Source organism: Procambarus clarkii, chromosome 32, assembly GCF_040958095.1.
Source record: "Procambarus clarkii isolate CNS0578487 chromosome 32, FALCON_Pclarkii_2.0, whole genome shotgun sequence".
NCBI classification, from domain to species: Eukaryota; Metazoa; Arthropoda; class Malacostraca; order Decapoda; family Cambaridae; genus Procambarus; species Procambarus clarkii.
Window position 1 is genome coordinate 2,957,401 of NC_091181.1, and position 13,693 is coordinate 2,971,093.

Sequence of the window (13,693 nt, forward strand, 5' to 3'; positions counted from 1 at the left end):
TCTAGTATTTTCCATATGTATATTATTTGATATCTCTCTCGTCGTCTTTCTAGTGAGTACATTTGGAGGGCTTTGAGACGATCCCAATAATTTAGGTGCTTTATCGGGTCTATGTATGCCGTATATGTTCTCTGTACTCCCTCTATTTCTGCAATCTCTCCTGCTCTGAAGGGTAAAGTGAGTACTGAGCAGTACTCATGATGCGACAACACAAGTGATTTGAAGAGCACAACCATTGTGATGGGATCCCTGGATTTGAAAGTTCTCGTAATCCATCATTTTTCTGGCTGACTTGGTTATGCTCCCTAAACATTAGGTCGTTAGACATCATTATTCCCAAATTCTTTACATGGTGCTTACCTACTATGGACAAATTTGATTATGTTATGTACCCTGTATTATGTTTAACCCCTGTGTGGCTCCAGGCTATTTAGCATTTGTCACCCACAGGCGCATACCAAAAAAAAATATTTTTTCTTTTAAACCTGTTAATTCGTGTTCTCTGATCATGGGAAAAATAATAAAAAATATCGTAAGTGGCATATATTGCCCGCTATAGGGCGGGGAAGTCTGGCAAAAAAACAGGCGCTGACTCAGCGTGCGTCCCAAGCGGTCTGTTGCTCGCCAGCTGTCAGGCAGGAGTTGCCACAAAGAGATAATTACCTAAATATTTCAATGTCTCTGATTGATTTTTCATAGTATTTTTGCTGTAATATTATTCAATAGTGTGTAGTGTGATATATTTATATAATAAAATGAGTGAATCATCGCTGTACTCAAAAATATGGTGTGTATATTGTTGATTCAATTATTATGTTCATCAAACAGTGAACAAATACTTTGTCGATTATTGCACTATATACACAGGTTATATATAAGTATCTGCATGTTCTGTTCACCATAACGTATCATTAAGTCGCTAATATGAGTCAAAAAGCAACGAGGAGTGACCGCCACACACCAGCCAGCCACTTGCTGCCACTCACTCCCTCATCACCTCACTCCCCACATTCTCCTCCCACCATACTGTTTTTGTTTTTATTCACTATATACAGACGTTACATATAAGTATCTACATTCGTGTTCACCATAATGAACCACTAAGTTGGCATGCTGAGTGGCAGTGGCAACCAGTGGCAGCCCGCCTCTGGCTGCTACTTCCTCCCTCCCTCACCCACATTCTCCTCCCACAATACTGTTTTTGCTGTTATTCACTATATACAAATGTTATATGTAAGTATCTACATGTTTTGTTCACCACAACTGTACAACTAAGTTGATATAGTTAGTTCAGGCACTAAGAGACGTCGCTACACACAGTCAGGTGGTGGCTGCTTCCTTCACACATTCAAGGTCAGACGCACTAAAGTTTCACCCCCAACAATACTGTTTGTGGTGTTATTACCCTATATACAGACGTTTTAAACACTTTTATTATGTGTGATGTTAGTGCAACTGGCCTATAATTTTTTGCCAAGGCTTTACTCCCCCCCTTGTGCAACGGAGCTATATCTGCAGATTTAAGTGCTGCTGGTATCTCCCCTGTATCCAGGCTCTTTCTCCAAATTACGCTGAGTGCTCACGCTACTGGTACTTTACATTTCTTTATGAATATTGAATTCCATGAGTCAGGCCCAGGAGCTGAGTGCATAGGCATATTGTCAATTTCTCTTTCAAAGTTTTCCAAGTTTGTGGTAATATCCGTTATATTATCTGCAGCTTGAATGTCATTCATAAAGAAGCTGTCTGGGTCATCAACTTTCATGTTGTTTATTGGTGTGCTAAACATAGCCTCATACTGGCTTCTTAGAATTTCACTAATCTCTTTGTTGTCCTCTGTGTACGTACCTTCATTTGTAATTAATGGTCCAATACTGGTAGAGGTTTTTGATTTTGATTTTGCGTATGTGAAAAAATATTTCGGATTTTTCCTTATCTCTTGTATAACTTTCTGTTCCAATTCCATTTCCTCAGACTCATATGATCGCTTCAACGTTTGTTCTATTTCTTCGATCTCCCTGCTTAGGCTTATTTTCCTTGCTTGTGATAGTTGTGTCTGCCGAAGCATTTCCGTTATTTTTTTCCTTCTCCTGTACAGTTGTCTGCGTTCTCTTCCTTGAGTGGTCCTCTTTCTGCCCCTCCTCACAGGCACGTGCTTCAAGCAGACCTTGTAAGCTTCAGCTGTCAGTTGAGCTATTTCCTGTGTGGGAGTTTTGTCGCTTAAGACCGTCTCCCATTGAATGGTTGCAAGGTCTACATTTATTTTTCCCAGTCGATCCTCTTATTGTTAAAATTGAATTGATTGAATATTCCTTCTCGCTTGTTGGGTCTCTTAGACCTACTACCGTTATTTATGCTAGTTCGCACTTCAATGAGCTTATGGACTGAGTATGAAGTATCTGAGATTGTGATGTCTCTGATTAGTTCATCATTGTTTGTGAACTAATGATGAACTAGATAACAAGTCTAGAAAACTAGAAAACAACAAAAACACACTAGAAAACAAGTCTAGTGTGTTTTCGTTCCTAGTTGGTTCTGTAATCTGTTGATTGAGCGAGAATTTGTCACAGAATCTCAAAAGTTCTCTGACCTGTGGTTGGTTATTTCCCGGGTCATTCCCTGCTATGATATTTGTGTTTACCATTCTCCATCTTAGACTCGGTAAATTGAAATCTCCAAGGAAGATTAACTCTTTTGCTGGCCTGGCAAGCGACCTGGCACACACTGCAACGAAGGCTGAGCATTGGCCGTGAGCGCACAAACCACACTCAAATGTTTATACAGTGTGACCTCACTCGAACGAGGCGTAGGCGTTATATGAGGCGAGGCCGATTCGTTTCACTGCGGAATTCGTTCTACCCGTCAGCCCCAGGCTGTCCCTCCCCTTCATGTGAAAATAACAAAGGTCCTACATCCACTATCAACAAAACAAAAAATCACAGAAAATCTATTTATTATGTATTTATCATTTTGAACATGGCACATGATAGAACAATCACTTACAAACAATTTGGATTAAAAATTCTACATATATGAGCATTATTGAATCCAAAAAAGCAAAATCACATAATTTTCTCAACAAACTGAAGAGAGGAGGGGTGGTTGGCGGGCCGCCGGTGGTAGGGGAAGGAGGGTCAGGGCCGGCCGCTGGTAGTCAGGTGCGGGAGGGGAGGAGGGGGGGGGGTTGTAGCATGTTGGCGGTATAGGAGTGGGGGGGGGGAAGGGTGGCAGCCAGACTGACAGGCCTTGGGCCAGACCAGGCCTCAGGCCAGGCCTCAGGCCAGGCCTCAGGCCAGGCCTCAGGCCAGACCTCAGGCCAGGCCTCAGGCCAGACCTCAGACCAGGCCTCAGGCCAGACCTTGAACCCAGACCTCGACGAAACTCGACCCAATGTTGACTGCATAGAGGCTAGCCGCCTCCTTACCCCTCCCTCCCCCCCCCCCCCCAATACATCCCCTCACCACTAACCCCACACTTTATTATGAATTCCTCATTTTGACTACGGAATATGGTAGAGTGATGCATTACAAACCACTGAAATGGTAAAATTTTCTCTCCTAATTTTGTCAAAAGCAGCAAGTGAGTGAACTATCAAGGTGGAGCATGGAGGCGCCAGCCACGTGTTGCCATTTACATGATAACTCTGGCCAGAGCTCTCCACTGACACAACCTGCCTCCCCTGACACCACTGTTACTCCATCTTCCCTGACAACTTCCACCACTGACACAACCTGCCTCCCCTGACACCACTGTTACTCCATCTTCCCTGACAACTTCCACCACTGACGCAACCTGCCTCCCCTGACACCACTATTACTCCAGCTTCCCTGACAACTTCCACCACTGACACAACCTGCCTCCCCTGACACCACTATTACTCCAGCTTCCCTGACAACTTCTCCCACTGACACAACCTGCCTCCCCTGACACCACTATTACTCCTTCTTCCCTGACAACTTCCCCCACTGACACAACCTGCCTCCCCTGACACCACTATTACTCCAGCTTCCCTGACAACTTCTCCCACTGACACAACCTGCCTCCCCTGACACCACTATTACTCCAGCTTCCCTGACAACTTACACCACTATTACTCCAGCTTCCATGACAACTTACACCACTGACACAACCTGCCTCCCCTGAGAATAACTTACACCACCACCTGTCCCCTAACAATAAACCCTAACTACTGACACCACTTGTCCCCCCTGACAATAACTCTCACCAATGACCCTTAATACCATTTTATCATCCTTCAACTATTTCTCCCTGGAAACAATGGGTAAGCATAATAAAACACTGTATAACTGTTTACACTTTGGCGAATCATAGATGATGACAGCCACCTCCGACACTCGGTCTCGGTGACTGCTTGGATGAACAATCTTCGCTTAATCAAACATTTGTATGTTCCACTGAACATTTAGTACCTAATTCAATTTGTTCGGATCTTCTGGGAATTCGCTAGAACGGGGTTCGTTAGTGAGGATGAACTGTACTCTTTTCAGCTTTCTAACCTCAATTTTCATGCTACGTCATTCATTTTGCTATCAAACTGTTCACAATATAAAGGGGCACATTTAAAACCAGTCCCATAATATTCGGACAATAAATGGGATTTTTAAAAATGCATTAATTGATGATGGCATTACCTTCATCAGGGACTCAGCGTGTTTTGGTTTTATGATGTCGATACGTTCATCAGGCCGCGAAACCCCTGATATTATTAGTTGGTTTTTGTTAACCCCTGGGCTGCTCTCTTGCGATTTTAGCCTGCAACACGTCTTATAAAAGTGTTCATTTGTGTTTCCTGATCATGGGAAAAATAGAAAATAATTTGTGACATATTTTGACCACAATAGGGCGAGGAAGTCTGGCAAACGTGAGGCGTTGACAGAGTAATCGTCGGAGGCAGTCAGCTCCACCCGAGCTGTCAGGCGGGAGTTGCCACAAAAATATTATTACTTAATTATTTCAATGTCTGATTTTTTTTTCTGTTTTTTTTTCGAGTAATATTATTCAATAGTGTGTAGTGTGATATATTTATATAATAAAATGTGATCCATCGCTATACTCAAAAAGTATTGTGAGCATATTAGTGATTCAATTACAGTACATCCTCACTCTAACGAACCCTACTCTAAAGCATTCCCGGATAATCCGAACAAATTGCATTTGGCGCTAAATGTTCAGGAGAACATACAAAAATTTATTTGTGTTGTTTCACTGATGGTGATGACCTAGGCTGGTATGGCAGGGCTGTGAGAGCTGTGTACTGTACACACTCTCCACATCGTTCACTTCAATATCTGTATCACTAGTATCAGACACCTGTCTTAGGTCTTTTTCCAGATTTGAGTTATCAAAATCACTGGCATGCTCATCTTCAAGGAATATGCCCTGTATTTCAACATCAGAGAGTGTTTTCTCAAAAACATGGCCAACTAGAGACTGGGAGCTCAATATGGATACATACAAAATGGTTGCTACCTTGAATACGAGCTTGCCCACAACCGTGGGGAATGCTGGGAATTTTTTTCAAGCTGGCAAACACCTCAGGAATCCATCTTGTACCCAAGTTTTGAACCCTACAATATATCTACGAGTGCCTTAACCACTGTGATGCGCCGAGTTTATTGTGACATTCCCCGTGCACATGAAATCAAGTGTTCCCCCAAAAATGTTTTTTTTAACCCTGAACATGTCTATGTAAAAATAAATACAAAATTCCACTTACTTTGGCTGTGGGGACGTGGACAAGGTGCGCTGTGACGTCATCATGGCTGGTCGCCCGAACCAGAAACTCCCAGAAACAAGCGTGCAGGCCATTCAAGCATTGTGAGTTGCCACAAATATATTTTTAATTATTTGTTCTATGTATTTCCAATGCGGTTTTATTAGTTTTTTTTATTGTATATGATGCATATTTTTGTTATTTACAATATGTATACAATAGAACATTCATAATGTTCCATGGAACTGTGATACTGTGTGTCAGTAATGTATCCACAATGTTTATTGTTGCAATATTACTTGCTAAAAATTCACTAAGATTACAATATGTATAGTTTCACACACTATTTACACACACTAACACACTGTATTACACAATCAGTACTTCAGAAGTGAGTAATAATCAATGAAGTAGTCCATGGTACAAAGCGCGACTTCGCTCTCGTTGCACCAGGTACATAGATTTTCGCTGTTTCTTTGTTCTATGTGCTTGCAAATAACGCACTCATGTACACCCTTGGCTTTAGTACTTGTAAGTGGTATGTAGCCAAGCTTGTAATGTGTAAGGTAGTCTTGAAAATACTGCTTTGTAAGGTCCCTGACTGGAAGATTCAGTCATTTATGGCAAGTGTCAGTCAATCTGGAAGAGATTCAGCCATTCTGGAAAAGATTCAGCTAATCTTGAAAATATCTATGGAAAACACCACCATGGAAACCGCTAACACTGTTCATCTATGCTACTTGTATCAGATGCATCATCACTGAACCCAGAAAATGATTCATCTATGTATCACCTATATAAATTGGAGATGGCATAGGTGGGCATGGGTGGCGTTCACAGCTACAACTGGATACGCTCGCTGTGTCGTCCTAATAGGTGCGGTATCACTTGCATCCGACCTTTGTGTTAGGTCCTTATTGCTTCATCAATATCATGACCTAGCTTCATCAATATCATGACCCTTATGTTCTTCAAGCTATAAGGTCTGAATTTCACCGACAGAGAGCAATCTTTCAACACTGCGTCGGACAGGTGTTTGGGAGCCAGAGGCACGTGCACCACCCCATGGTTACTCACTCAATACTAACCCAGCCAGCAGCCCTAGGACATTCTGGGAATTTTTTTCAAAGAAAGCTGCCTCTCACTGGAGGTCCCAAGAGTTCATTTTGTATCCAACCTACCGCGAGCGTGTTTTGACCGAGTACGAAAAAAAAACTTTTGTCGGTGGGGACAGTTAATGGCGAAAAGCATTTGTCGTTTGGCACAGTGCAGTGGTTAAGGTGTTATGTGCACCGCTTGACTGAGCGAAATTAGGCGCTAATGCATTTCAGAGGGTTAATACACTCAACAAAACTGGTTAATAATACCATGACTAATACAATCAACATCACTGGGTAATGCCAATATGATGAATACACTCACCATTACTGGGTAATGAAAACACCAAGAATAACCCTTGTGTGGCTCCGGGCTATTTAGCATTTGTTACCCACAGGTGCATACCAAAAAAAAAAAATTATTTTTTCTTCCTAACCTGTTAAGTCGTGTTCCCTGACCACGAGAAAAAAAAATTAAATTGAACTTACAGACGACGTAATTGAGCCGACAAGATGGGCGATGACATCACACCCTGCATGATCGCTCATGCACGGTGTGTCCCAGAGGCGTCGCGTGCGGTCTTCAAGCAACCAGAGTTGCCACAAATTTATTTTTGCGTCATTATTTACAGTGTCTAGGCCTATTTTATTAGCAATATTAGTCACTAATTGTGTTGCACATAATGTTACATCACAGTCATTGTCAATAAATGTTACATACATCGAGTATACACATGTGCACACAAATGTTTTCCATTACGTCCATTATATTATGTAATCACAATGTTCATTATTATATGTACACACAAGCATGCACTATGTACAGGTTTTTGCACTATTATTGCACATTTAGAAAGTCTTGGAGAGAGTGGTAGTCGTTGAAGCAGTCGACAGCACACAATGGCACTGCACACGCTTCACACGATGTTTGCACCACTTTACGTTTCTGTTACTCTTCGTTTTGTTGTTTTTACATACTACGCAATTCACGTTGGCCTATTGCACGCTTTCCAGCCTGCTGGCAAATGTCTTTAGTCTGTGTTGCTGAAAGGCCTCTATGTGAGCGAGCCTGGGTGTTGCAGCATGCTGCAACACTGGGTTCATGATTGGTCTTCGTATGCCAGGGACATCTTGACCAAACTTTGCTAATAACTGTGTTGCAAGTGTAAAAGCAAATGTACGGAACACAGGTTTACGTCCAGTTTTCACCAGGTACAAATTATAGCAGTTCAACATGCTCATGTCAACAAGATGGAAAAACACTTTTTTTGTCCACTTCAATGTTTTCCGCACATACTCGATAGTGCCAATCATCATGTCAGCCTTATCAATCAAACACATGTTGATATTGTAGTCAAGAACACAATCTGGCTTATATACTGGTTCTCTCGTTACACTGTTCACCTTGCCACTGTTCAACATTGTACCCTCATGAACGGTTGTCAGCAGGTTCACTTCTCTCTTGTCTTTCCACCATACTAAGAGAATTTCATCACATTTCCGTACCTGGCACTCACCAACTGCAAGTCCACCGACAAACACTGGCATTTCCCTTCTTCGTGCCTTTACTGTGCCAACCAACCCGGTTCTATTTTCAATCAAGAACTTAGCTAGCAATGGACTTGTATAGTAATTATCTGTGTATAAGATGTGGCCCTTGTTCATCCATGGTGCCATCAGTGACTTCACCACACTACCAGAGAAACCATGTTCGTCGTTACCGGGAATGTCTACATCGCTAGCTGAATACAGAATCATGTGTAACACGTATCCTGTTTCACAGTCACACAGTACAAAGAATTTCAAGCCAAATCTGTTTCGTTTTGAGGGAATATACTTTTTGAATGAAACACGTCCTTTGAATAGTATAAGGGATTCGTCAATCACCAGCTTCTGTGCTGGTACGTAAAAATCTCTGAATTTTCCAATCACCTCATTCATATAGTGCCTCACTCGCCAAAGTCTATCCTCCTCAGTCCGGTCCTCATTAGTTGCAAAATGCACACACCTGAGGAGTATCTGAAATCTGTCTCTGGACATATATTTCCCGAAGAAAGGTGTTGGAATAGTCAGATCTTTGATCCAGTAATCTGTGATAGCGTGTTTGACACAGTGTTTCATCAACATACATATTGCAAGAAACACATACATTTCCCCTATATTGGTGTCTTTCCAACGTTGCAAGCGTGAAAATTCTGATATATCTTTTCTAATGAGATGAGCCGCATGAAGGTTCGTTTGGTGTACAATATATTCCATGAGCGGCTCATCATAGAATGCGGTAAAATAATCACATTCACTCATATCATCACCATTATCAGGGAAAAGATCTGTAATCCCAACGTCTTTATCGTCAAAGGCAGGAATTCGAGGGATAAAACCAGCACCATCACTCCACACTAGTACACCTGGTGTCCTGCGAGACGCAGGGGACGCAGCAGAGGCACTACGGCGAGGAAGCGATGCACCCCGTGGACCAGGAGCTGAAGCCCGTCTACGCACAGTACGGCCGCTACCTGCACGTGAGGTAGAGGCACGTGCACAAGAGGTAGAGGCACGTGCACGTGAGGTAGAGGCACGTGCACGTGAGGTAGAGGCACGTGAACATGAGGCTCTTGGTGCCACATGTGGTGCTATGCGGTGGCGCTTGGCTGGCCGAGACGCTGCTGACGCGACAAAATCTCGCCCAGTAACACCACTGGTACTGGCACCAGGCTCTGTAACACTATGTTCTGATTCCACTTCACTAAAACCAGAAAAAGAGTCACCTTCCTCTGACTCGTCACCGAAAGTATCCTCAGACTCTAAATAATCACAGGAATTGTGTGGCCGAGGGAATATTGGGGTCGACGCTGGCCGAGGTGGCATGGGTGAGGGTATAGGCCTCGCCATAGGAGACGGCTGTATCTCATATTCACTGTCCGTGCTATCAACATCGGTCAATTGGGTGTAGTCTTTATCAATATCAGAGTCATCAAAGTCACTTTCCTCACCATCGGAAAATAATTCACTGGTTATTTGCTCTTGGGTGAGTGATTGCGTGGGGCATGCTCGAGAAGCGTTCGGCCGTGCGCTCGACATGGTGGCTGCCGGGTAACTGAGGCCTCCCAAGCGATAGTAGCATGAGCTGGATTTTTTTTCAAAATGGCGGCTGTTTACTATAGCCCCTGGGCAGTGTATGGGGACCCCCTCTACCCCGCGGGCCTTTCAAATCGTGCTCGGTACGCCCGCGCATCATATGATGCGATGCGCAATTTACTGCAAGTCGGGCAAAGCATCATATGATGCGATGCGCAATTGAAGGGTTAAATACATATAATTTACCCTCTTATAACTATTACTACAAAGACTTCAATTTTATAAAATGTAATAATTTTTTGAATGCTTAATTTGTCTAGTTATCAGATTCTTAGCTTACAATATTTGCAACTTACCCATTTATCTGTTGATACTAACACTTCAATTTCCCAAAATGTAATAAACCTTGAACTCTTAATTTGCCAAATTATCTGAATCTTTAATTCATTACTTTGTGAATTAAAAATTAATAATTTAATTTCTCACTTATATATCTGCCCATTAATATTAGCTACTAGTCTTGTTTGTTGTCTAATATTCCAGTATTGTTAATGGATTCTTAAGCTTTAAGTACATCAGTGCTTCCAGCCCATATGTGTTTGTTTCTATTGCATACCCTTATCCAACTTGTCTTATTACCATATGATATTACTGTATTACAATCTTAAGAGATTACTGAATTTTTAATTTGATTAATTATGTTTCTTTTTTTATTAATTATTTTGAATCTGAATCCATTTATTTATTCATAATCTTAATCTAATTGTCTAATTCTCACTTTGTTCTCTTTTTTTTTTTGCCTGTGTATTGCCCATTTATATTGCATATCCTTGCCCATGTTGTATTATTACCATATAATATTCATGTATTACAATATTAATCTAATTCTTAACTTAGCTAATTATTTGTATTCCATTTGATTAATTATTTGAATCTCAATTCGTTTACTCTATAAATCTTAATTTTGATTAATTATCTAATTTCCCACTCTTCTGTTCTTTATTATTTTTACTTTCATATCTGGTAAACTTTATTACTTATATACAGTATCTGCTAAATGTTATTACTTACATATCTGCTGAATAATATTTACAATCACTTCTCTACTCTTGCATTTTTTCTTTTCAAATACAGTGCATCATCACTCTAACAGACCCCGCTCTAACGAATTCCCGGATGGTCCAAGTGAATTGCATTTGGCACTAAATGTTCAGTGGAACATACAAAAATTCATTTGTGTTGTTCCACTGATGGTGATGACCTAGTCCGGCATGGCAGGGCTGTGAGAGCTGTGTACTGTACACACTCTCCACATCGTTCACTTTACTATCCATATCACTAGTAGCAGATACCTGTGTTAGGTCTTTTTCCAGATTTGGGTTATCAAAATCATTGGCATGCTCATCTTCAAGCAATATGCCTTGTATTCTAATATCAGATGATGTTTTCTTAAAAACATGGCTGACTAGGGCTGGGAGCTTGATATGGATGAATATGACACGGTTGCTACCTTGAATATGAGCCTACCCATGACTGTGGGGAATGCTGGGAATTTTTTTCAATCTGGCAAACACCTCAGGAATCCATCTTGTACCCAAGTCAACACCGCGTTGGACAGGTGTTTGGGAGCCAGAGGCGCGTGTGCCACCCATTGTTGCTCACTCAGTACTAACCCAGCCAGCAGCCCTATGACATTCTGGGAATTTTTTCCAAGATGGCTGCCTCTCACTGGAGGTCCTAAGAGTCCATTTTGTACCCAACCTACCGCGAGCGTGCTTCGACTCTATACGAAGAAATAAAAAATACTTTTGTCAGTTGGCGCAGTAATTGGCGAATGGCATTTGTCGTTTGGCGCAGTGCAGTGGTTAAGGTCTTATGCACACCCCTTATTGAGCAAAATTATGCACTATTTGCATTTCAGAGGGTTAATACACTCACCATCACTGGGTAATGACAATATGATTAATACACTTAACATCACTGGGTAATGACAATATGATTAATACACTCAACATCACAGGGTAATGACAATATAATTAATACACTCTCCATCACTGGTAAATGACAACACCAACATTAATACACTAGTTAATGAAAATATCTTGATTAATACACTCACAATCACTAGATATCGACATCAACATGATAAACACACACACTGGTAGTACAGTAAGAATAAAATTGTCCTTACCATCATTAATGGGCAAAAGTTGTGTTTGCTATCGTCCTTGGTAGCCAAGCAGAGACTGGAAGCAGTATTACCTATTAGGCAAAATAAAACAAATTTAAGGTTTCTATGACTAAATTTTTCCCACCAAAACACAGTAAATGTTTAGAAAAATTAAATAATTTTTTTAGGTATTGTGCTTTGAGCAAAAGTAAGGAGGGTGACCAGGAGTAAGGAGGGTGGGCAGGAGTAAGGAGGGTGGGCAGGAGTATGGAGGGTGACCAGGAGTAAGGAGGGTGGGCAGGAGTAAGGAGGGTGGGCAGGAGTAAGGAGGGTGGGCAGGAGTGGGGAGGGTGGGCAGGAGTAAGGATGGTGGGCAGGAGTAAGGAGGGTGGGCAGGAGTAAGGAGGGGTGGGCAGGAGTAAGGAGGGTAAGGAGGGACCCTGTCTGGCAGGGAGGGAAGGAGGGAGTCAGGCTATGGGTGGGTGAGCAAGCAGGGAGGCTGGAGTGGGTGTCCACCCACCTGCAAACCTGCTCATCCACCCACCTGTGCACCATCAAACCCATCTACCTGCCATGCAACCATCCAGCCCATCTTCCTGCCAGCCATCCAGCCCACCCGCTCACCCACCCATCTGCCCGCCCACTTGCCCTGCCCACCTTCCTGCCAGGCAGCTACCCACCCAGCTCACCCACCCACCCAGCATCACACACTAATTATAGTGTGTGTGGAAATTCAAATCACGTTGGCTGTGATACATAAAGATTGTGAATGTTATTTTTTTCTTCCCCGGTAAAACTCAGCTAATACGGATGTCGGGCTTAACTGGATAGGGGTCCTTCCCATATAGTCTGGATAATCGAGTTCATACAGTATATATAATATATTATCCAGGATATATGACCTCTATCAAGCATATTCAGGTCATTTTTACATATATAGCACTAATAACTAACCTTGCTTACAACTATTCTAATACTTCATTTCAAGACCAAAACAAGGCATACATACACTTATATTATTAAACCTCTTGTCTGGAAATACTTTACCTAAAGCAGCCAAGCCTACTCAGGTCACACTCACTGAATGAAAGGTTTCTGATCTTTCCATATGAAAACACTCATAATAATGCCAGATCATTTTAACCATTGAGAACCCACGTAATAGTGTGCAAGAGGCAGAGGTGTAATTAACGGAGGGAAGCGCGATCACAAGTTAGGTATCCAGTGTCAGTTATTTCTTATAAGACATTCAGGTATTCATAATTAAACATCTTATGAGAAAATATATAGGATTCTGTAATGAGAAAATGTGGCTAACTCTACAGTAGACGGAAAAACACCACAATTTACATATTGAAATCACAAATTTAAATAGAATAAACCTAACAAATAAAGTATAGAGAAGACTCTTGTAATGTGATTCACTGACCACTTGGAAATTCAAATGCATTTTACCTACAAATAATACGCTATCATACGTTAGCTTGAATTTTCCTGGAGTGACTCTCATACATTCTCTCTCTCTCTCCATATAATTTCAAACATTTCCTTCATATCAGAAAGTTGGATGTACCAAATCTTTTAAATGTTAAACATCGACAAATTTAACATTTA

The 13,693-nt window shown here is 41.7% G+C and overlaps 1 protein-coding gene across 2 annotated transcripts in view; it reads right to left on the reverse strand.

The window, feature by feature from the left end:
* The window catches only part of LOC138370570 (tripartite motif-containing protein 5-like), a 502,851-nt gene that overhangs the window by 22,381 nt on the left and 466,777 nt on the right, over positions 1-13,693 (reverse strand). For both annotated transcript variants that reach the window (XM_069334962.1, XM_069334961.1), the window contains exon 2: positions 12,101-12,171. In XM_069334962.1, the coding sequence (XP_069191063.1) occupies positions 12,101-12,106 (6 nt within the window). In that variant the 5' untranslated portion in view covers positions 12,107-12,171. The remainder of the gene's footprint in view (positions 1-12,100; positions 12,172-13,693) is intronic.